At 39.5% G+C, this 22252-nt stretch overlaps 3 protein-coding genes, 1 long non-coding RNA gene and 1 other non-coding gene across 6 annotated transcripts in view; 3 read left to right on the plus strand and 2 right to left on the minus strand.

Annotated features, from left to right (window-relative positions):
- The window catches only part of LOC146461720 (uncharacterized), a 56886-nt gene extending 39620 nt beyond the window's left edge, over positions 1-17266 (minus strand). The window contains exons 1-2 of the long non-coding RNA XR_014857358.1: positions 17130-17266; positions 16929-17003 (exon numbers count right to left, since the gene is read on the minus strand). This is a non-coding gene — a long non-coding RNA (uncharacterized LOC146461720). The remainder of the gene's footprint in view (positions 1-16928; positions 17004-17129) is intronic.
- On the plus strand, positions 170-1486 carry LOC146461727 (uncharacterized). Its single transcript, XM_085086691.1, has one exon. It carries the CDS (start codon positions 487-489, stop codon positions 1180-1182), a length of 696 nt encoding a protein of 231 aa, XP_084942817.1. The 5' UTR covers positions 170-486; the 3' UTR covers positions 1183-1486.
- On the plus strand, positions 2777-13538 carry LOC146461728 (homeobox protein Hox-C5a-like). Of its 2 annotated transcripts, XM_085086663.1 has the most exons (3): positions 2777-3035; positions 5337-5354; positions 11680-13538. In XM_085086663.1, exons 1-3 carry the CDS (start codon positions 2777-2779, stop codon positions 12129-12131), a joined length of 729 nt encoding a protein of 242 aa, XP_084942789.1. In that variant the 3' UTR covers positions 12132-13538. The 2 variants fall into 2 exon arrangements, with proteins under 2 accessions (XP_084942789.1, XP_084942790.1); XM_085086664.1 differs by lacking the exons at positions 2777-3035; positions 5337-5354 and adding an exon at positions 9351-9706.
- Trnae-uuc (transfer RNA glutamic acid (anticodon UUC)) lies at positions 16540-16611 on the plus strand. Its single transcript has one exon. It is a non-coding gene; the product is annotated as a tRNA-Glu (tRNA).
- Positions 17267-21098: 3832 nt separating the features above from the next.
- The window catches only part of LOC146461730 (EGF and laminin G domain-containing protein-like), an 18692-nt gene continuing 17538 nt past the window's right edge, over positions 21099-22252 (minus strand). Inside the window, exon 7 of the mRNA XM_085086397.1 lies at positions 21099-22134. Coding sequence (XP_084942523.1) covers positions 21236-22134 — 899 coding nt within the window. The 3' untranslated portion in view covers positions 21099-21235. The remainder of the gene's footprint in view (positions 22135-22252) is intronic.

The following is a 22252-nucleotide window of genomic DNA, read 5'->3' on the forward strand; positions in this document are numbered from 1 at the left end:
ATATATAATTCCAGGCCCTCGGTGCCGCTTCTTATTATCTACCTTTACGAACACACTTGGTCCGTTGGCTGTATCAGTTTTGAATATCTTACTTCCGTGGTAGAATATTCCGCTAATCTCGGAAAATTTTAAATCAGCGCGCGCACATTCTCAGTGGGAACTCTTTAGGTTACCAAGGCTTTTAGTCACAAGACTCAAGGTGCATACGAAAATCGGCCGATGCACGTGCTCTGTCTTCCAAATATGGAAACGCAATGTGAACATGACCAATGAGCAATTCCCGGATGCACGTGAGTCGTGTTCAATACTGTACCTTGGCGGGAAAAAGTCCAGAGTACGGTACCAAAACAAACCTAGATCCTGTACAACCGGTCTAGCCTTGGACTTCCAAGGAATACAAAATAAAGAGACACTAAAATAATATTATCATACCACGGAGCATTTTGTATCAGTGGTAAGAATTTTGTTACGCCTTAAAGCTCCAAGATGGATCTTTGCGTGAAAATTTTGAACGACACCGAATCTGTGAACTCAGCGAAACGTCTTTTGTACGATGTCTATATCCACGAGATGGGTTGGGACTTTCGTGACGATAACCCAACTGGTTTTCGCATCGATAAAGACAAACGAAACGAGCCGATTCTTTGTGATGTTTTTGATGATGATGCCGTCTGGTTCGGCGCCTACAAAGAAGACAAAATAATTGGAGTAACTCGCGCAGTACAACGAAGTAACGCCCTTGGGAAGCTCGACCTGGAGCTGTATCCGGCGAGTGGACTACCTTCCATGAAAAGAATTTTACAAGGAAGTAATGGTCATAAATTGGTAGAAGTGCAGCGAGGTGCAGTTTTGAAGGACTACAGAAAAACACAGCCAAGCATTATCCAGTTACTCCTTTTATACGTGTTTGGTTACGCGCAAGAGAAAGAACTCAGTGTTGTGTGTCCCACCGTATTCCCCGTATTAGAGACTTTATTTAGCCGCGCTGGTATGCAGTTGGTGGAAAAAAATTTCACCTACGGTGAAGGAGGCGAGGAGTGGCCCACTTTTATCTTCTACTGTTCCTCAGCTGAGTTGGCGCAAGTTGCGAGGAGATTAAAAATAGCGGGAGGAAAACGGAAATCAAGCTTCTTACAAGAAAGAGGACAGCAAGCTAAACGACGCAAATTTCTTGTCGTCTAACTCCAGGATTTTCAAAGGGAAAGGGTCGGGCAATTTTCAGCAGCGGGTTAACTTATAAATTTCTGATATTTTTAAAAGTTATATGTCGGTAAAAGAAATATGGAAAAGATTTATTTGATATCAGTTGTGCATGATATTATTTGATATTGTATATACCGGTACAGCGGTAAAAGAAAATATGGAAAATATTTCATTGATATTCAAGTTGTGGGTAGCAACTTCATTCAAGAGATCGACAGAAAAATTTGCATCCCTCATCAAATTCAAAACCCACATATTATCTTTAGTAAAGTACACTAAAGAGAAATAACCCGTAATTGAATAAAGGAGCTAAATTAAAACATGTTTGACCATTTGTTGTATTGTTTTACCCGAAACATCATTTAACTATTTATTTTCCATTGTACTTACGATTGTTAAAAATGTCAATTTTCATGTTTTCTTTGTTTAAAGTTATTAACTATAACTGAAGACAAGATTATTGTTTTTCAATTATTGCACCGGAGCTTGCACAACCGAAAGCTCAAAACGCTTTGTACTGTATCCAGACCGTGAACCGTCCCGGCACATAAAAATATTTTCGTTTTCCTATTTGTAATTATTTTCTTTCTGTATTGTTCTCTGGAAATAATAATAATAATAATAATAATAATAATAATAATAATAATAATAATAATAATAATAATAATATTACTACTACTACTACTACTACTACTGCTGCTGCTGCTGCTGCTGCTACTACTACTACTACTACTACTACTAATAATAATAATAATAATAATAATAACAAACTTTATTAAAATCTCCTTAGAAAAACTATTTACAAATTCTCACCTATTTACAAATAATAATATATGACCAATTCACATTCCACCATCGTAGACTAAAATTTTGATGATGATGATAATAATAATAATCATCATCATCATCATCATAAAGAAAAAACAAATTTCATAGAGTTACAATAATTTTCTTATTTGTAATAAAAAACCATATGGTCGTATTCTGACTAAAAATATTTGGAAGTAAAAATAAGCTCCTTAAGGAAAAACAGTTCTTATTTAAAATCTCATCATCATCATCATCATCATCATCATCATAATAATAATAATAATAATAATTTACAAGAGGCTAATAACTACGGGTGGAAACAAACTTCTGTAACCAACAATGACCTCTAGAAAGTTTGCTTTAATGAAAAAAAAAACAAAGAAAAGTTACATTAGCTGATGTGAAAACTGTTAACACGCCGGGTAACTGATCTGAAATCAAATTCAAGGAACAAACAAACAAAACGTCCTTGCGCGCGAGGAGGGTGGTAACCTCGAGTGGAGCGCGGGGACGAGCGCGCGCAGTGTGAAACTCGGCCTAGTCCCCGCGCATGTTGATCGCTAGGTGATCGGAACAATTAACCGATTAAGCAGATTAGGCAAAGCAGCAATTACAACGTCAATCATTTTTTTTATCACCTTAAATACTCAATTGACTAAGACGGTTACACAATGAAATTGTGACCCGGGATTAATTGAGGGTCACTTAAAACTCAAGCGCACGCGTTTAAGCTGCTTTCTGTTCAATCTGTGCACTCCAAAACATGGAAAAACATTCTCCCAAACTCTCCTTTTCAATAAGCCGGCTTCTTGGAACAACAGACGAGACAGATCCCGTGGAAATGAAGGATAATTCCTCGAATATCGGAGAGAGGAGCTTACAGTGTGGCCAGGCCGAATCTGCACAACAGAACAAAGTCGAACAACTCACGGTGAATTCGCAGAGCAAGGGACACGAAGAGCGATGTATTTATCCTTGGATGACTCAGTTTAACAGGCGTAGCAAGGGAAAGAAAAAGAGAAGTAAGGGAAATATTGTTGTTTATCGGTGAAAATAAGATACCATGCAACTCAGTGCCTTGTTAACACAGACATTAACTAGACAGCTTGACAAGTCTTTGCTAACAAGGCGACTGTAACAACAAGGGTTTAGATAAAACTGAGTTTTGCTTTTATACTTAGAGCCATATTCGTCGGCTTCGGCGCTCTGACTTGTTGGCAACGTTAGGGACGATTTTAGATAACAAATTTGCCAGAAACGCATCACAGCTTGAAGTCGAAATGCTAATTCTGCACTGCCAGAATCAACGAATTTTCTTCCATGGTTAGCGGGAAAAAAAAAGTTTCCAAAGTAGCTCAAATTCATACCGGTTTAACATTTGTGGTGAATGCAATATAGCAATGTGCTAATTCTGATGTAAAACACGGCCTTTCAGCTCAGATAACAATACATGGACTAACAGAGTAAATTACCCTCTAACAACACTGAACAGCCCGTTCCAAGTGACAGTCTCACACATTGTAAATAATGGTTGCAATCCTGAATGAGCTGTGTGGACCGACAGAATTTAGGTCAGCTGATAGTATTTTGCGATATAGTGTCCTTTCTAACAGTTTTGTTTCGCTTCCAGCCCACTCACAACATGTTCAGTCTCAAATCGGTCCAGACCATGAAAATGTCTAAAGAGGTGTTTCGTCAACCTCGAATATCATGTGCCAAAACCGCTGACTGTTATGAATACTTCACACATACCTTTTTCAATGTTTCTGCGACGAGAAAAGGGTTTATAATATAAGACATCCAGGTACCGGTCTATAACTACAGCAAACCAAAATTTGACACCTTTGAACAAACAGTGACACATTAATTTTTTCCTGTTTGTCAATGCGTTTTTTAGCGTTGTTGATTTTAATCACTTTAGGCTCTGTTATCACACTTCTGCGTGGTAAGCAAAATAAACAGCCACTCAAAAAACAATTTGTCACTTGACCATCGGAAAACCACACAAGCCACTTCCACCACGGAGGTTACAATGAAGTCCCAGTTCAAAATAACAAATCTCCTCACCCGAAGTCTGCTGTCGCCGCTAATTTCACAACACCCTGACATTCAGCCCCCGAGGAGTACTGTAAAATTTTGGGAGGTAGGGGTGTTCCGCTGTGACTCTGAAACCCTTACTCTATCTATATCAGACCAAGTTCAGCTGCATTCTGCACCCTATACCAGACTAAAGACCAGCAATCCCTACCCTGTCCCAGACTCGCTATTTTCCAGAAACTCGGCCACTATAACAAAACAAAACAAAATCTTCCACGTGTATTAAAAACAACAACTAAAACACGTTTTTTTCGTTCCAATTCCCGGAAACCTAGTTTAGACAAAATTCTTCAGACAAGCAATTGACCAGTTCCCTGGAAAATGATACCCTATACTAGACAAAAACTCTCTGATTTCTACGCCATCCCAGACTAAACTGCTTGAAAACCATACCTTTCACAGCGGCACATACCCATATAGCTTATAAATGGAAGTACCCCCCTCCCCCCGGGGATTCATCCCACTGTCCCAGCAGACCACTTTTCCTTTCCAGGACACTCACTCGACCACCTCGAAATTATCCCTCTGGAACTCACATATTCAAATGGAGTCAACATTATCCGGAAAGCCAGAGAAGGACATTTAATTTCACGAGGCAATACACGGCTAAAGGCATGAAATGACTCGATTAAACTTAATCTTTCACATTTTTGTTGTGTTCATATTTATACAATTTCTCTGTTTTTGACCGTCATAGCTTTAATTTATTTGTTTATTTACAGTCATTCTTGCTTTTCTAGCCCCTGATGAAAATTATTTTTGTCTAGCCGAAATATTGGGCAATTTTATTAAAATACTTGCTGTTGGATTAGCCTTGTATCTTTCGAGTTGTTTTATCCGTCTTTTAAAATGCTTAATAATATGGTTGAGCTGAAATAGATCGTACATCAAAAACACTACACCCGTATTCAGTACGTGACGAGTCTCAGTTCTTCTCACCAGCCTTACTGATACTGAGAGGAGAAATTACATTTCGATCGTTCATGAAACTAAAAGGAGGCGGGTTTTATGTCAAAGAGTTAACAGACGATTTCCAGTCACACCACGCTGAGCATTGGCGGTTTTTTAAATTTTTTTTTTTTTTTTTTTGGGGGGGGGGGGGGGGGGCGCGTGGCCACGCACACTTTATAAAGTGGGTTTCGCCTCAAAAGATTCAACGACCTTGGTTGAACTTTCTATGAATATTCCATACACCAGTAAACATAAAGGGGAACAATTAACGTAAGAATGGATGGAAGAACGAGGTACTGTTGGATTGAGTGATTTCAGTGTTGATACATCGAGAAGCTCAATGTGGAGGACTTCACCTTTGAGGACCAAATGGGCAACTGAACCTAAGCGTGTCCAACACACATAATAATCGCTCTGGAATACCATTTTGTGCGACTAGCAAGGACAGGTGGGAGGGACAGATCTTGCGATCCTTACAATCGAAACGTCTGAACGCAGAGGACCACACGTAGCCTCCCACGCAGTCGTTTTTAGGGGACTCGTGGGGAGGAGGTAATTCGAGTCCCCCAAAAACGACTGCGTGGGAGGCTATGCCACACGACGCACAAATCTGAAACTGTTCTGAATACTTTTTTTGCAACCCTATATTGTGTTAACCCTGATGATGGGTGATAAATAATTACGGAAGACAGTGTTAATAGCAGCACTCCTCCTCTATACCCGTATAGAGTTTTTGCACTTTTGTAGCAAAAACAAACAAGTCTTGCGATCTATAAGCTTCGGAGGCACACCCTCGTGTAAAGCACTGCGTTGTACCCTGCCCTTCCCTCCTCTTCCTTCCCCCTCCCCCCACGGGGTGATCTCTCGAATGAATCAGTAATATTGTATCAGTTGGATGAATGAGAGGAGATTAAATGAAAAAGAAAGACTGATACGGAAGCCACGACTAATAAAATTCCTGGTAGAGGCGCCTTTATACTGCTACCTGGTTAGAATGAGAACAGTCTTTGTTATGTAAACAGTAGTCCTGCAGGCGCGCGCGGAGACGGCAAAACTCGCCTACACGAGAACTCAGCTCATCGCGCCGAACTTCGACGCACAAGTGAGCAAATAATAAATAACATTTGTAGCTTCAAACGAGGAGGGAAAGAGGATATTCGAATGAGCCAAAGGGAAGGTGAGGCGCGAGTACAGAGTCAGAGAGAGAAAGTAAGTGTCTCGACTCGCGCGAATATTCCTATCCCCTTCCCGTTCGGTGCCAGGCTGACGCAAACAAAGCTTTCCGGTGGGTTTCCACTCGCGTGTCAGCCTCGCGCGTTCAGTTTCTATCCGTGAGCCGACTGTTCTTCGTTCTTACAAGAGAAGATGTAGCACCGACTTCTGTGCCTAAAAAATTTGTAAAACACCATGAAGACGTTTTGTGTAGCTATCATTGCCATTGAAAAAAATTGTCAAAAATGTGACTATCACAGACCGTTTACAAGAAAAACAAACTGAGTAAAAATGAAAAGCTCCCGATACATCATAATTTGAAGTTAATGAAGAGGATTACAGTTCGTGCCAAGGCGAAATTTTAGTGAACTGACTCAAACACAACACACCAACAACCTGCCGTTTGAGCTTAGCGCTGTATGCTTGCTTTAATAGCTCGCTCTCTTGACTATCCAGTGATGACTGCTTGCAGTTGTATGGTTACCATGTGAACTATGAGCACACTGTTTCTTCAACAGAGATTTTTTCTTATTGATTTAATTTTGAGAACTATTCAAAACTCGGTATGAAACTTACTAAGGCTACTTTGCTCTAAAATTACCACAAATGGATAAAAATCTGACTTGAGAAAATACTTATCGGACCCTGCTAATTATTATTCAAGACAACAAGGGAGGTGTAGATCTGGTAATCGCATACTGTGTTCACCCTGGCGGGTAATAAATAATTACGTAAGACAGTGTTTTACGCCAGCACTCCAATCCATCTCCCCACCTCTTTCTATCAAAAATTAAACAAATGGCGGTGTCGAGGAGTGGGATTCCTGAATTTAAAGTCATAAATAAAGCTCGCTCCACTCGCCAAACTCGCGAGGTCGACTTGTAGCAAGTCTAAAATTTTACTAGCAAGCGCGAGAGGTGTTTGTCAATGATATGCATGACCTACGCGCATTCTTGGCTTTACCTGCCTTTCCGTTTGATTCATTGTTTAGTTGCGAAATGTTAAAGAAGAAACATGCTAGTGCTCGCGCAATTTGGGAAATCTAGGGCGGCTTTCCAGTTCGAATACTCATCTGACAGCAAAAATTGAGCGGCCTTAAACGATCTAATTATCTCTTTCTTTCTCTGTATGTCCTCTGGTATTAAAGTACATCAACATAACCAGTGTCCTCGTTCGTGGTTGTGTTCGACCCATCGGTGAGGAAAATAAAAAGAACAACAAAACAATTCGTGAATAAAAATGACTACATCGTATGTATTGCGTGGTCTGGAGTCCTGTACGAGTTTCGTGTACTTTTGGTACATGAAGCACATTTCACATCTCTGTTTCTATTCAAATCATCTGCGGAATGGTCATAGAAAGAAGCCAGTCCTATAGTCGCTGTGTTTTCACAACTCACTCTAAAGGCGAGAAATCACTATAATTAAATTTTCTTTCGCATCAATGTCATCAATCCAATGCAATTAATGCAGACACAAATGCGCCTTCTTTGTTTTCCGGAACCAGTTTTACTTTCTGGCTCGCAGTCAAACTTTTACACGTGCTTATCTTGATCCTGTGATATAAAAACGTCCACGTGTGGCAGAGACACGAAAATACAGCGAAATATAAGTAGAATATCGGATTTAAAGCGACCGTTGACACCGGCATCTTGTGTTAGAGTTTTAATATTGTCATACATGATGGAGTGGCTGGAGTCAAGATGTCTAGCCTCCATTCTTCCTGGAAAATTTAAATCTCAAAAGCAAATTATTTCACATTTGAGCAAACCGCGGAACGGGTGAAAGGATGTATTGTTTGTGTAAAGTGTTTTTATAAGATTTTCGCTTCGAAATATAACTGTAAATGTCGCGCAAATCCAGGTTAAATACCAGTGTCAATGGAGTCAGCCTCGCCGGCAGGAAGTATCAAGCGATAAATCGTCGCTTGCGTCAATAAGTGATAATCAATTAAGCCAGTTGCTGTCTTCAAGGATTTGTCAACTGATGGAAACCACACAAATGTCCTACCGTTATTTTGAATTCTAACTGGAAGTATCAGATTTTAGTGATAGAAGAACGCTAAAAAAAAATAGACAATTTCAAGGCATCCTTTCAAAAGTTCAAAAGAGCAAATAACCTATGGTTTGTTGGAACTTCTCGCTTTGTGATAAGGAAGTGATGGACATAAAAATCAAGCGGTTTTATAGCATATATTTTGCTCTCAAAATATATTAAAAAGATATTTACTTCAAGGTTTATTGTTATTTCGTCCAAGTTCGATCTAATTTAGATATCTTTTTGCCCGAAACCGATCAAGTAAACTCTGTTTCATAGCTGTTCATAGGAGGAGCGGCTAACAAAATTAACAATATGTGCGGCAAAATGGACCCTTTTTTGACAGTACATTCTTTTTGATCGATGAGGTAACAAACCAAAATATGCAAAAAAAAGCAGACAAACACGTAATTTTCTACCCTTCGGCATGTACTTTTTTTCAAATAAGAACTCTTTTTTCCGTCGCTTTATTTTCCGTTTGCCTGGTCGTGGCTGTGTACAAGCTTATTATAGCTATTACGCGTTTAACATGGGCTTAAGAAAGATTAACTCCTTAACAGATCTTTCGAAATCTTCATTAATCAATGGAGACCATTTTGTCGGCGTCAATCACGGGGAAATTTAAAACGAACCTCAGTACATGTTTTGTACATTATTGTATTTATTAAAGCAGGGGAGATTCATCTGTGAAGGAATAAATAAACGCTGAAATGCGTCATATCAGACCGCGTTTTAATAGGCCAAGACAAAGTTGTTTTCTTCCAGTACTTAAAGCCGGCGGGGTTAAGCGTTTCGACATTTAAGAAGATTTATGTTTCCGCTATGCCGCTCTTGGCATCTGCAAATTCCTCTACAAAACGACGTCTTGTCCCAAAATGATGAATTACTCGGAAAAACATACTAAGATCTTTGTGTATCCCATTACATGCCAAAACTGAAGTCTTGACGTACTTTTGGGCTATCCGATTGGTCTAGAGCAAGTCACGTGCTCAAAAATCATACATCATTCTTTCTTTAGTTGGTGAAGCGTGGGACAACAATACGACTTTACCTATCGACTCTTGTCAACGACGGGGCTTGATCTCCATTCAGAGGTCAAAAAACTGGTCAACTTGGCATTGTCTACTATCAAAAACAAATTCATCTTGTTTAAACCCCCCATTTAAGAAGCACAGTGTGTAGACAAATGGATCAAGACTTGAGCACACACCGTTGCCAGGCAAAATCGAAAAGTGATAGAGGTACAGACTCCAGTGTGACGTCGACTGACCCGAGTTCGATCAGTAATGAAAATTCGTACGGGAGCTTGGAGACCCCTAGTTCGCCAACAAAGCCTTCCTCTCCAGAAGAGAACGCTCAAGAAATCTACCCGTGGATGAAAGAATTTCGTTCAAAAGGTACGAAACAAAATTCATACTTTAAAACGTTTTGTGCTTGTGTTCCGAAAACTTACGCGGGACACAAAGTGGGCGTGGGTCGACACAAACCCATTAGCTTTCTTTGGTCTTCTTGTGCTTATTTCTCCAGCAATATTTCTTGAAATACGAATCTCTAAATTTTGAAGGATTGCTTAGTTTGAGTTTAGTTGCGCCGGGTCGTTTTTTGTTGGTGTGAAGTTTGTTAATTGTGGATTAACGTAGAAGAATGGCTAGAAGAAAGCGCTCGCCAACATGGCGCTTCTCCATTGTGAAGTCGTTTGATTCCGCTTTCGGAGGTGCGAACCGCACTATTTTGTAATCTTAACGCAAACAATTCCACTTTAGAATCTCGTGGAAAAGGAATAACATAATTGTTTTGTTATGGTAAGATTCAAAGCCACTTTTTTTGCTGTTTCAAAGCGTTCACACGTCATTGGCGCCAGTACGAAAAAGACTCATCATGACGCCATGTTAAAAAAGTGTGGTAATCCCTGAGTGCTTGCTGTGCGGCGTCCCAAATCCCCAAAATGTCCTAATTAACCACAAAACAGTCTCTTCTCAGTTACTTTAGCCTGTGTTTCCAAGGATGTTATGTGTTAAAACCAGCAAAATCCGTTAATACGACAGTATTTTGAATCGTTTGTTCAGTCCGTGAGCGCATACATATTTTCGACCTCTTGCAGTAAGCTCTATACAACTTGGTCAAAACGTTTGGAATCATCTCTCCAGTCTCTTGAGAATTCCGGAGAGGTTCTGAAATTTCTTTTTCTTCGTGAGTTCAGCCATTTAAAACTGGCTAAGATTTAATAAGATGGACAGACAACCGAATTTGCTTTGCTAGTTGCGTGTCCTCCATCGATACGGTGCAAGCTCACCAATTTCAACGATTTCCAAACAAAACTGTGGAAATTTTACGTTAAGCAGTGTTAACGTGTTCTAATATGTTAGAATTGTACTCTTTCTGTTGTCCTTTCCTTTCATTTCATAACTGCAGTTTCCTAGGAGCTCCCTATAATTTGAGAGTTTTTCAATACTTCTCAATGGTTTAACCTCGAGGCACAGGTCCTCTAAAGTGATTAACCAAATCAAATATCGTTCGGTTATCGTTGTTAGACCTTCATGTCTTCAATAGGAAGAAATAAGGGAAGGAGTATATATTATATATAGGGTCGGTATTATTTCACATAAAACTCATCTACGCTATATTGTAATGCTATAACGAAATCATTTCATGGTCTGGCGAAGGCCTTTATAATTCGCTGGCAATCTGTAAACGCAATATCGCCTGTTTGTGACTTTCAATTGCTTACAAATCACGCATAACACTGATCTTAATACTTTTATTTTAGACAAAAACTTTCGCATCTAATTTGTTAAAGTGAAATCGCAGCGTTTGCCATTTGCTTGCGACTCGTAAATCCTTTGCTGTGAACGTGTATCGAACAGGACACATACACTAGCATAACCATTCTCGTTTCAAATGGCTGCTCATTTCTTCCATGTCAGTAGCTGAGTGTTTGAGTCGAACATCTTTCGTTTAAGACATATTTTCGTTGCAGTTAAAAGCCTTACAGACGGAGTTGCCAAAAGATGCACCCGTAAATTGCAACAAGTTGTGTCAGTATTGTGTTATCGTTTCTTGATGGGATTACGCGTCGCGTGGTGTTATAGTTTTTGAACTTATAAAAACAATGTTCCATCCTAGAGATAACTCGTGCTGTAAGCTTTCAAAACTTTGCTTTTGTTAATGTAGTACTGATTTAAATGTATACAAATACGAGTGTTTAAATGAATAAAGCTCTTGAGATCTAGAAGTACATAGGAAGTACTGCTAAGCCTACCCAGTCAGTTTCAATTCTATATAAATGGAAATAAACTTTAAGAAATTTGTCCCATGTCATTTAACGTGATTTTTAATTTGGGGTTGAAACGATTTCTCGTTCTTTTTCAAGGAGCACCGCAAGAAAAAGATGACAAAAACAGAACCATCTACACCACAAGACAGCTGGTCGAGTTGGAGAAAGAATTCCACTACAACAGATACCTGTGCAGACCAAGGCGAATCGAAATCGCACAGTCGCTTGGACTTACGGAAAAACAAGTGAAAATCTGGTTTCAGAACAGAAGGATGAAATGGAAAAAGGAAAATAAAGTAGTGGAGAAGGCTTTGGAGAATGAAATTCAAGAGCGAGTGAGGCAGCTAAGTGCTCAAAACCCGAACGGATTCGGAAGTTTGACAATGATGAACAACATAAACACACATCCGAATGCCTTCAGTGAGATGAACTCAATACAGCAAGTCAGAGGAAACTACGGGTTTTCCTCTCCAATGCAAAGTTACAATGGTGGATTTATGGACCGGCAAAGAACAATATGGAGCCAAGGACCACTTCAACATTTTTAACTCCTTTCGCACTTGAACTGGCAAAGTGTAAATGCGATTGACTAATTTTATAACCGAATTTCCGCTTGAAGAAAATCGGAAAACATTCCACAGGAAACTACTGCTCAGTAGCTGTCGGCGTTTGAATGGTCACACTTTGGATTTTCATCCACAGACTCAAAAGTTTAAACCACCTTGTACAGCATAATAAAGAGCACCACAGGAAAGTACTGCTCAGTAGCTTTCATTTGAATGGTCACACTTAAGGATTTCACCCACAGACTCAAAAGTTAGAACCACCTTATGCAGCATAATAAACAGCACCACTGGAAAGTACTGCTCAGTAGCTTTCATTTGAATGGTCACACTTTAGGATTTCATTCACAGACTCAAAGGTTAGAACAACCATGTACAAGATAACACAGTATCATAGGAAAGGACTGTTCGGTAGCTGTTTATGCACTATTTGAAGACACACATCCTCTTGCTTAAACTTTGGTTTGTGGAAGTAACGAGTTCACCTCAAAGTCGACAGTAATGATGTTAATGTTCATAGCTTTTTGACAACTGTATGTTTCTGCAGTGAAAAATGAACTGCTTTCGCCGATCGAACAAAGGTGCTGCAGACCGCACAGAGTATGAAGATTCTCTTAGTGGAGTAAATTTTGTTTTGTTGCTGTTTCAAAGACTCGTGTTCAGTTAGCCACGAGAAATATTTATTGACCATAAGTACATTCATGCTTTGAATATACATAAATTGTGGTTACGTTGACGAAAAAAAAAATTGATCAGGTAGTTTTCCCGTTTTACGATTTTATTTATACAATGCATTTCGCCGTATCTTTGTATCCCTGTTTTCGGCAATAATTGAAAACGTGTTTAATGTTAGTGAACTTTCGAGTTTTACTTTAATTCAGTTCAAGCGACATGTTTGGCAAAGTGAACGGTAAATTGTAATATTGCTTATAGGTGAATCAACATCCTGCCGGCTATGTGATATATTTATACAAGAATTCACATCATTTCCCGAAATCTGACTCAGCTTGCATTCACTTTATGACATTTTTCTCTTCTAACAAACCGTACTTTTCCACTTTATTTATGAATTATCTTCGGCAAAATTAACTTGGATGAAAAAAGAATTCCGTACATAAGTAGTTTTCATTCTAGCTTTGTAATTACTTCGTCAATCATAAAAAAAATTAGTACCAAATTTTGCCAGCGGATTTGTGGTTTAAACTTGTTAGCTTTGGAACCCCCTGAAATTTATGCGACAATAGTGTATGATAATTTGTTACTTATTTAAAATGGAAGATAATATTTTGAGTTATAGTGTTTCATATTTTAATATTAATATATTCTGGAGTAAGGAAGTTCTTTTTTACAAATGAAAAAGGAAAATAAATGAGCTGTGCTCGAAAGCTTGGATTGTATAACCTTGTTTAGTTGTTTAGAGTTAATGTAAGGTGGGGAGTTTAACTATCGGATTCTTTCGAATTCTTTCACTGTGTGCGAGCATTTAGCAGTGAGTGAAGTCAGTTTTTCATGCGGCCTTCGGTGCGAGCATCATAACTCATTCTGCAAAGATGCAAAATTCTACTGTCGACAACGGAATATGACGCGGTCACCAGGATAGACAGGGTTAAAACAGAAGTGTGGAAAATTTAAAATCTGGTGTAGCTTCTGTCACACAGGAACAAGGGAACCAGCGTTTTCTATAGCGCATGATTCAACGATACGTTTAAAACTTACGAGTACAGTCAACTGAAAACGCTGAATAATCAGTCGAATGCCTTCGGAAGGTCAACTGAGATGGTCTGTTGTGGCGATTGCCGGTCCACGTGCAAGTGTTACCGAGTAACACAATTGATGTGCCCTTTATTTTGCGTTACAGTAAAACCTCGTTACCAGGATGAGAACAAGATGGATCGACTGGAAGCTGAACCAAAAGCAGCTTCGAAAAAGCTCTCAAAGCAAGGAGCGCAGCCAAATGGAACCTTAAATTTTTAATTTAAAAAACTCCAAATCACAAAAATAGAAAAAAGAAAACAGAAATCGCCAGTTTGGTAGAGGGTGGGTCAACAATACGACTTTACCTATCTACTTGTCAACGACAGACCTTAGGCAAAAAAAAAAAAACTGGCCAACTAGTATATTGTCTACTATCAAAAACAAATTCATCTTGTTTAAACCCCCCATTTTTAAAAGAAGCACAGTGTGTAGACAAATGGATCAAGACTTGAGCACACACCGTTGCCAGGCAAAATTGAAAAGTGATAGAGGCACAGACTCCGGTGTGAGGTCGACTGACTCGAGTTCGATCAGGAATGAAAATTCATACGGGAGCTTGGAGACCCCTAGTTCGCAAAAAACGTTTTCCCCTCCAGAAGAGAGCGCTCAAGAAATCTACCCGTGGATGAAAGAATTTCGTTCAAAAGGTACGAAACAAACTTCATATTTTAGGACGTTTTGTGCTTGTGTTCCGAAAACTTACGCGGGACACAAAGTGGGCGTGGGTCGACTCAAACCCATTAGCTTTCTTTGGTCTTCTTGTGCTTAATTTTCCAGCAATATTTCCAAACTTGAAATACGAATCTCTAAACTTTGAAGGATTGCTTAGTTTGAGTTTAGTTGCGCCGAGTCGTTTTTTGTTGGTGTAAAGTTCGTTAATTGTGGATTAACGTAGAAGAATGGCTAGAAGAAAGCGCTCGCCAACATGGCGCTTCTCCATTGTGAAGTCGTTTGATTCCGCTTTCGGAGGTGCGACTTTTTTGTAATCTTAACGCAAACAATTCCACTTTAGAATCTCGTGGAAAAGGAATAACATAATTGTTTTGTTATGGTAAGATTCAAAGCCCATTTTTTTTGCTGTTTCAAAGCATTCACACGTCATTGGCGCCAGTACGAAAAAGACTCATCATGACGCCATGTTAAAAAAAGTGTGGTAATCCCTGAGTGCTTGCTGTGCGGCGTCCCAAATCTTGTTTCAAATCCCCAAAATGTCTTTTAAAATTAACCACAAAACAGTCTCTTCTCAGTTACTACGTTACTTCCGAGGATGTTTAATATGTGTTGAAACCAGCAAGAGCCGATAATACGACAGTATTTCTGGTCGGTTGTTCAGTCCGTGCGCGGTCAAATATTTTCGACCTCTTCCAGCGAGCTCTCTACAGTAGCTTGGTCAATACCTTTGAAACCATCTCTATGGTCTCGTGAGAATTTCCGAAGAGTTTCTGAACTTTTCTGTCTGTGAATTCGAATATTTACCCTTTTAAAACCTCAACGATTCTCCTCACAGGCAAAACTGAAAAACATGAAACAACAAATTGCACCCTTTTATATGGGAGTCCCCTTCCCCCGGGGGGGAGGGGAGTGGGGGTGAGAGGAGGCTGCCACCTCTAATTACACCAATAATTTTGGTTCACAGTCAGGCATGCCTTTCGGGCGGAGCCTCCCCGACGGCACTCAGCTTTGTTCCGCGGGGGTCTCGGGGAGGCGGGGGGGGGGGTATTTCCTAGTAATGGAGTAATAGGGATATACCTCTTGATGGTGACCCATTCTCACGACTGGGTTGACTGTAATGGCGTCGCATTTTACCATAGTTACTAAAATGGGCTCGCAAATTTTCAACACGACTGCCTCATTGGAAATTGAAACAGCTTCAAACAGCTCGAATGACCGAAATGAGTCTTCGTCTTGGAAATGACTTTGTTGTAAGCGTTTCACAAGGTAGATCATGCATGCGTAAACAGAGAGTCACCAAGTTAGGATTGCGTAATTTACATTTGTAAAAATAGTAACTAGGATGGGGTCAAAAATTGGCCATATATTGGACTAACATGGTCCAGGCGCAGAGTCGTACCCAGTCGCTATTTACGTGTTTTGTGTGGTGAGAAGATTGGATACGAGGATGAATTGAGGCGCGCGGGGTGTTCTATATTGCTTCAGCTTTTGGTCGCTTACGAGAATGAAGATTGCATTCTCATAAGCGACCAGCTCTACTTACGACCTCTTTTTCGAGGTGGTTGCTTACGGGAGCTTCGACAGTACAAACAAAGGAAAAAGAAATTAAAGGGAAAAAGTCGCCATTATGCAAAATAAAGATTCTGTAAATATTTAACAATTATTCCACGAGCGCGCGTTGGATATGAGATGATAGATAGCCAACGAGGCGCGTAGCGCCGAGTTGGCTATAATCATCTCATATCCAACAGGCGCAAGTGGAATAATTGTTTTATTAAAAACAACCAAGAAATATTGCTAGATCTTACTGATTTCGCTGTGCAAGAATAACCAGCAGACAATTTAATGGTCGCTATTTCTCGGCCATGGTATAGTTGCTTATATACCATGGCCGCTAAGCCAATCAAATCCCTCGAATTGCATTATACAATGATTCAGTTTTTAATAATTTATTTTATCATCAAATTCCCATATGGTCTAGCGGTTAGGATTCCTGGTTTTCACCCAGGCGGCCCGGGTTCGACTCCCGGTATAGGAATTAATCTATTTATTTATCTTTTTTTTCCCTATATATATTATATATTGACAGACAGACTTTTTGCCAATGCTTTTGATTCATGGCCAATCTTCTGGGCCAAAAATCTGGGTTACACTCTCATGCAGAAATTGAAATCGCCTTCTATGATGAAATTTCTACTGATTTTAACTGGGAAAGCCATTGTGTCCTAAAAAGGGAAGATTTCACAAGGAAACAGTACACGTACACGTCACGCTTTTCTTTTACCGCCGCCATGCATGTCATAAATAAATTGACCCCGGAATTGTTATGCAATAAGATCAAGTCGATTCCCATACCTGAATTTGCGATGTCTGTGGCGGATTAGCCGATGATATTTCGTCGGTAGTTTGAGAGCTCGAGGCAGAACGGGTCTAAAGAATTCATAAATAAATATCAAGCAAGTGAGCCAAGCGATAGACGGATCGGAGATCGAGAAGTGGCTATTCGCTACGCATGAGGCGGGACTGTCTGTATAACGGCATTTTTAATGAACTTACTGGTATGTCGAGGAACAAATCTTGGGCAGAGAAGGCCTCACTGATGACCACAGATCGGGACAGCAATAAAAATTCTCCGTGTTAGGGCTTCTCTGTCCGCCATGCTCGACAGCTTCCCGCCAAAAAGGCCTCCTTTTCAAGTAGGTACTTGATATATGTCAATTATTATGTCCCCAACTTCTGTTTAGAAAATGCCGCTGGGTAAGGCCAAGCCCGCAAACAAATCAAGTTTTTGCCATTTATATATCGCACCTGAGGACATTTAGATGATGGGACGGAATTGGCGAAGAGGAAAAAACTGAGAGGGAGGGTGAAGGGAAGCGAGTGGAAAGGAAGACATGTCCTCTAATTTCTGTTTTCGGCCTTCGCTTGCCCCATAGTTGAAGGCGATAGCAGACAACATGTTCACTAAAAAGCTTTATTTACGATTTGCTGTTGATAAAAATTACAAAACCTATCATGCGTATTCCAGGCCAAATATGGTATATCTTCATCGTCACTAATAATAGCCCTTTTCACGGTTAACTCTGCTCATTTGAATTACAATGAAATCTAGCATGTATGTGAGGCAATTTCGGCCTATTTTGTAGTTTTAGCCCGAAATTGCCTCGCATCCACGTTGAATAACATTGTAATGCAAATGAGAAACATTAACCGTGAAAAGGGCTATTGTTTATCAATAATCAAAAAATTGGTAATTGTAATTACTGGCAGTTTAATTCGAAGATTTCAATCAGGCGCAAAGTCAAGGCCTAGAGTTATTAGATAATACTTTTTATTAAAAACTGCATCATTGTATAATGCAATTCGAGGGATTTGATTGGCTTAGCGGCCATGGTATATGAGCAATTATACCATGGCCGAGAAATGGCGACCATTAAATTGCCTTCTGGTCGTTCTTGCACAGCGAAATCAGTAAGATCTAGCAATATTTCTCGGTTGTTTTTAATAAAACAATTATTCCACTTGCGCTTGTTGGATATGAGATGATTATAGCCAACTCGGCGCTTCGCGCCTTGTTGGCTATCTATCATCTCATATCCAACGCGCGCTCGTGGAATAATTGTTAAATATACCCACTGGGTTTTTAAGTGCACAGCATCTCCAGCCTCTCAAATTAGACTTTAACTCAGTGGCTGGCACAGCCAAACAAAATGTAAGAACTTTTTAATCAGAAGTATAGATAGGTTTCCAAGGCCAACACTTTCCTTTAATTTTAGAGTGCAAGCATATAACTGATTTACTAAGATATGTCTAGGGGAAAAAAAACCCAGAGCTTGTGAATATAATGATGACTGGTACCCTTTCACTCCCAGGAGTGATCAATAACTAATTTCTCCCTACATTATCAATACATTGTCAACCAGACAGGTGATGACAATAAAGAAAATCATCAACTAGCCAATATTGTTTGATGTAACACCAAATTCTTTGAACTGACTTTGACAAGAAATGTATGGGAGTCAGTTGGGAGAATTAACATTCAGATCATGGGAATGAAAAGGTTTTAAGAAAATAAGCAAAACACTAACGAGTTTGGCACAAAACATGTTTTGGATGAAACATCAGCCACCATAAGTTGCCGATTAAGTGGCTGGATATGATGCATAAACTTAAATAAGTATGAATATAATGATGATAATTAATGCTATCTGGTGACGAAAAGAACGTAAAAAAACTGGTCAAACGAGTTACTTCTACTCAGTTGATGTAGTGAGAAATAGCACGAAACTTCATGATAACTTACATAACACGCAGTTGACATGTATATTATTTCAAATTCATGTATGAAGAAATAAGGAGTCTCGCTACATCAGCCGAATGTAGATTAGTCTTAATCCCTTGAGCCTTGACAATGCTCTGATTTTGAAGGATGAATATTGGCCCTTCTACATCACTATAATTATAATCAATGAAAATCAGTAACAAGGTTTGCTTCCTTACATTTTCCCATTAAATGAATCACTGCATCTCTTACACCAAAAATGCATAATAAAATTATGCACATACAAAATAGACAACTTCAAATTAATTGAGAGTAATGGTAAATACAAACTCGGTGGCACACGTCACCTTTCTTACAGTTATTAGGGACTTTAAGCGACCACAACCGCAACGCCAGCAAAACCGTCAGTTGAAAATATAAATTTACGTTACTTAACCTACTGCGATTAGTCTAGTTCGCTCCACTTGTACAATGTGGCCGTGCTATCCTAATCCAGGAACAAAATTGATAGGAACAGCGTTAAGACAAAGAATGCAAAAATTTACTGCCATATAATCAAGTTCTCCACAAAACTTGAATTTGGTCTTTGAACGTTGCTGTTTTGCAGATTACAGGGGAGAAATGTACCAAAATATATAAAGCAAGTGCAGGCCCATTGCTTTTCTCATCTAAAATTTATAACGCACGTAAAGGGCCATTGTTTTTCTCGTCTAAAATTTTGAACTAACGCACGTGCAGGGACATCCTATTAGTTTCGCTGTAGTAGCTACTTAACCTCCCTCTTTTTGAAGTAATGCTTTGAATTGTTGAAACTTCTTGTCAAAACGCACTTAGAAAATTTTAATGCAATAATTAATACACCATTGTTAATTTACTTTGCTCTAAAGAATGCTTGCACACTCTACTTCTCTCGAGTCTAACTGGGCAAGTACATTGTAACCTTGACTTGTTCAGATGCTTAAAAGGTAAGAGATAAAACCCCAAGTTCCTTTGAGCCGCCATCTCTGTGAATGCTAATCAAACAGTTCTCAGCTTAACGCTGCATTTTAATTCTAATTAGCCACCACTGCCCATAACAACTAACTTTTTGAGAAAAAGCAACAGCGTGGCGAGAAAAGCCTTGGACCCTCCCTAAGAACAGCTGGAGGCAGCTCCCTGGGCCAGAGCCGGATCATTAGCAAGGAATCTTGTGACATGAAGTGTACTGGTGGTAGCCCTGTGCTCCACCGGAAGCACTAAGAATTGATGATGATGATGACGACGACGACGACGATGATGATGATGATGATGATGATGATGATGATGATGATGATGATGATGATGATGGTGGTGGTGGTGGTGGTGATGATGATGATCGGTCAGATAAGTAACAGTACATTAAAACAAGGGTAGCTGTGAAAATGCATCATGTAAAATGCTTCTAGTAGCAGCCATGGACTTGCTCAACAATCACAGCCAGAGTTTCGACAGCTGTTAATTCTGCGGTATTTGTGCTTGCTATTAAAATCTTCTTGAGAGAAATAGAGGATGAAAGCAAACTATGCCCTAAACTAAAATAAGTTGGCACATTACCTTATTAAAATTACATACATCATGATTTAGTTTAGCATGCAACAACACTCTTTTCGCACTTTGTTTCGTACTACAAATACAAACCAAAGACACGCGTCAACAGGCGCAAACAGCAGATGTTTTCAAATTCTACATCAAAAATTAAAATAAATTCTCATCTGCTTTGGCATCAGAGTGTTCAAAAACAAACCAATTTTAGCAGATAGTTACTTAAACTACACGAAAATGTGTGGTAGCTTAGCCGGGGCTTTAGATTACATCAAAAGCAAAACAAGTGGAATAAAATCAAAGGAAAACATAACAACCAGATGCTGGCCTCCAGCGTTCCAGATAACTTTCAAAGTATGGGGTTTGTTGATGGGTCGATAGGTGTGGTTCTCCCCAAACCTTTTTAAGTTTATCATTCAGTTTGTTGGGCCAGGAAGTCATCTTTCTCAGGTTTTTCATCTGAGACCCGAGGCCATAGGGCTTTCTTGGCCCCATAAGCGCTTGTGCTATAAACACTGTAGAGGGTAAACAATAAAGGTTTTTTATTTTTATTTTTATTTTAGACCCCTCTCTTATCTGGAACACTGGAACTCAAAGCAACTAACCAATTAAGGTGTGTCTACACATTTTTTTCTTTAAGCGATCTATAAGAATGAGTATTACCAAAAAAAAAAAAAGGAAAACAAATAAGAAAAGAAAAGAAACTGCATCAAAACACCTCAAACATTGTATGGTTTTGATTTTCAATGTTTCATCAAAATTTGATAAAAGGCAAAGATAATACATACTGTAAAAAACAACACCACCACCAACACCATGCTTAAATGTACCACTCTTTCTTCTTTTCCGTCTCTTCTACGTTTCTTGGTGCTGTCAAGTCAATGTATGGATCAGTGCCCTTCACGTCATCATCATCTTCATGGGTGTGGTATTCTCCCTTATGACGTGCCCAGTACCAGTAAATCACGATCGCCAACACCACAAAAATAAGCACTAAAATAAGCACTACCACAACAATAATGGCAATTCTGGTGTCATCTTCAGCTTGCTTTTCAGGATCTTTAGTAGTAGAGGCGGTAGTAGAGACGTCAGGTCGCTGGTCGATAGGTCGCGGTGTTGGTATGGGAGGTACATCTGGCTCTGGACCACATTTTGCCTTACTATCCTTGCTAAGGCCCTCCACAGTGATTCCATCTGTTTTATCATCATAGAAATATGCCTTGATAGGGTCAACAGTGATCGGCTTGCTATCAAACGTGCCCAGTGTGACTTTGAGACCGGTAATACAACCTTTAAATCCACTGTCTCCTTTCTTTCCAACTGTTATCTTATCGACTCTGGAGAAGAGCCCATTCAGCCTGTCATTTTGATATTTGTAATTGTCATCCTTCACTCCATCAACAGTATAGTTCACCTTCTTGCCTCTGCGACTCAAGGCAAATTCATGCCTACCTTTACAGAAATCCTGGCCTTGTCTGGGATCTATTTCAAAGGATCCAAATCCTCCAGGGCCTTCAAAAGAAAACTTGAGTTTCGTGTTGAGGGAAATCAAGAAATACTGTCCAGTGTCTTTGCTATCAAGTCGAACAATGTCACCACTGCAAGGCTTCCCATCGTTCACCTTGAAGCCAAAAATAATGTCGACATTGTGAACAGACTGAGGTGTGGGGTAGGTGTATATTAACTCACTGTCCTTTTCTTCAAAGGATGCACCCTTATCTGAAATAAAAGAAAGAAAGATTTTTAATCTCACAATCTGAGTTTGGTTGCTGAAAAAATCCCTATTTCTTACTTGCCTAGGTTTACATGTACTTGCCTGCAGTTTTTTTTTTTTTCA

The sequence above is a fragment of the Pavona decussata genome, unplaced genomic scaffold (assembly GCF_977016875.1).
Source record: "Pavona decussata unplaced genomic scaffold, jaPavDecu1.1 SCAFFOLD_195, whole genome shotgun sequence".
NCBI lineage: Eukaryota > Metazoa > Cnidaria > Anthozoa > Scleractinia > Agariciidae > Pavona > Pavona decussata.

Coding starts and splice junctions, on each gene's coding strand:
- LOC146461728 (XM_085086663.1), top strand. CDS start 2,777: ATGGAAAAACATTCTCCCAAACTCTCCTTTTCAATAAGCCGGCTTCTT.
- LOC146461727 (XM_085086691.1), top strand. CDS start 487: ATGGATCTTTGCGTGAAAATTTTGAACGACACCGAATCTGTGAACTCA.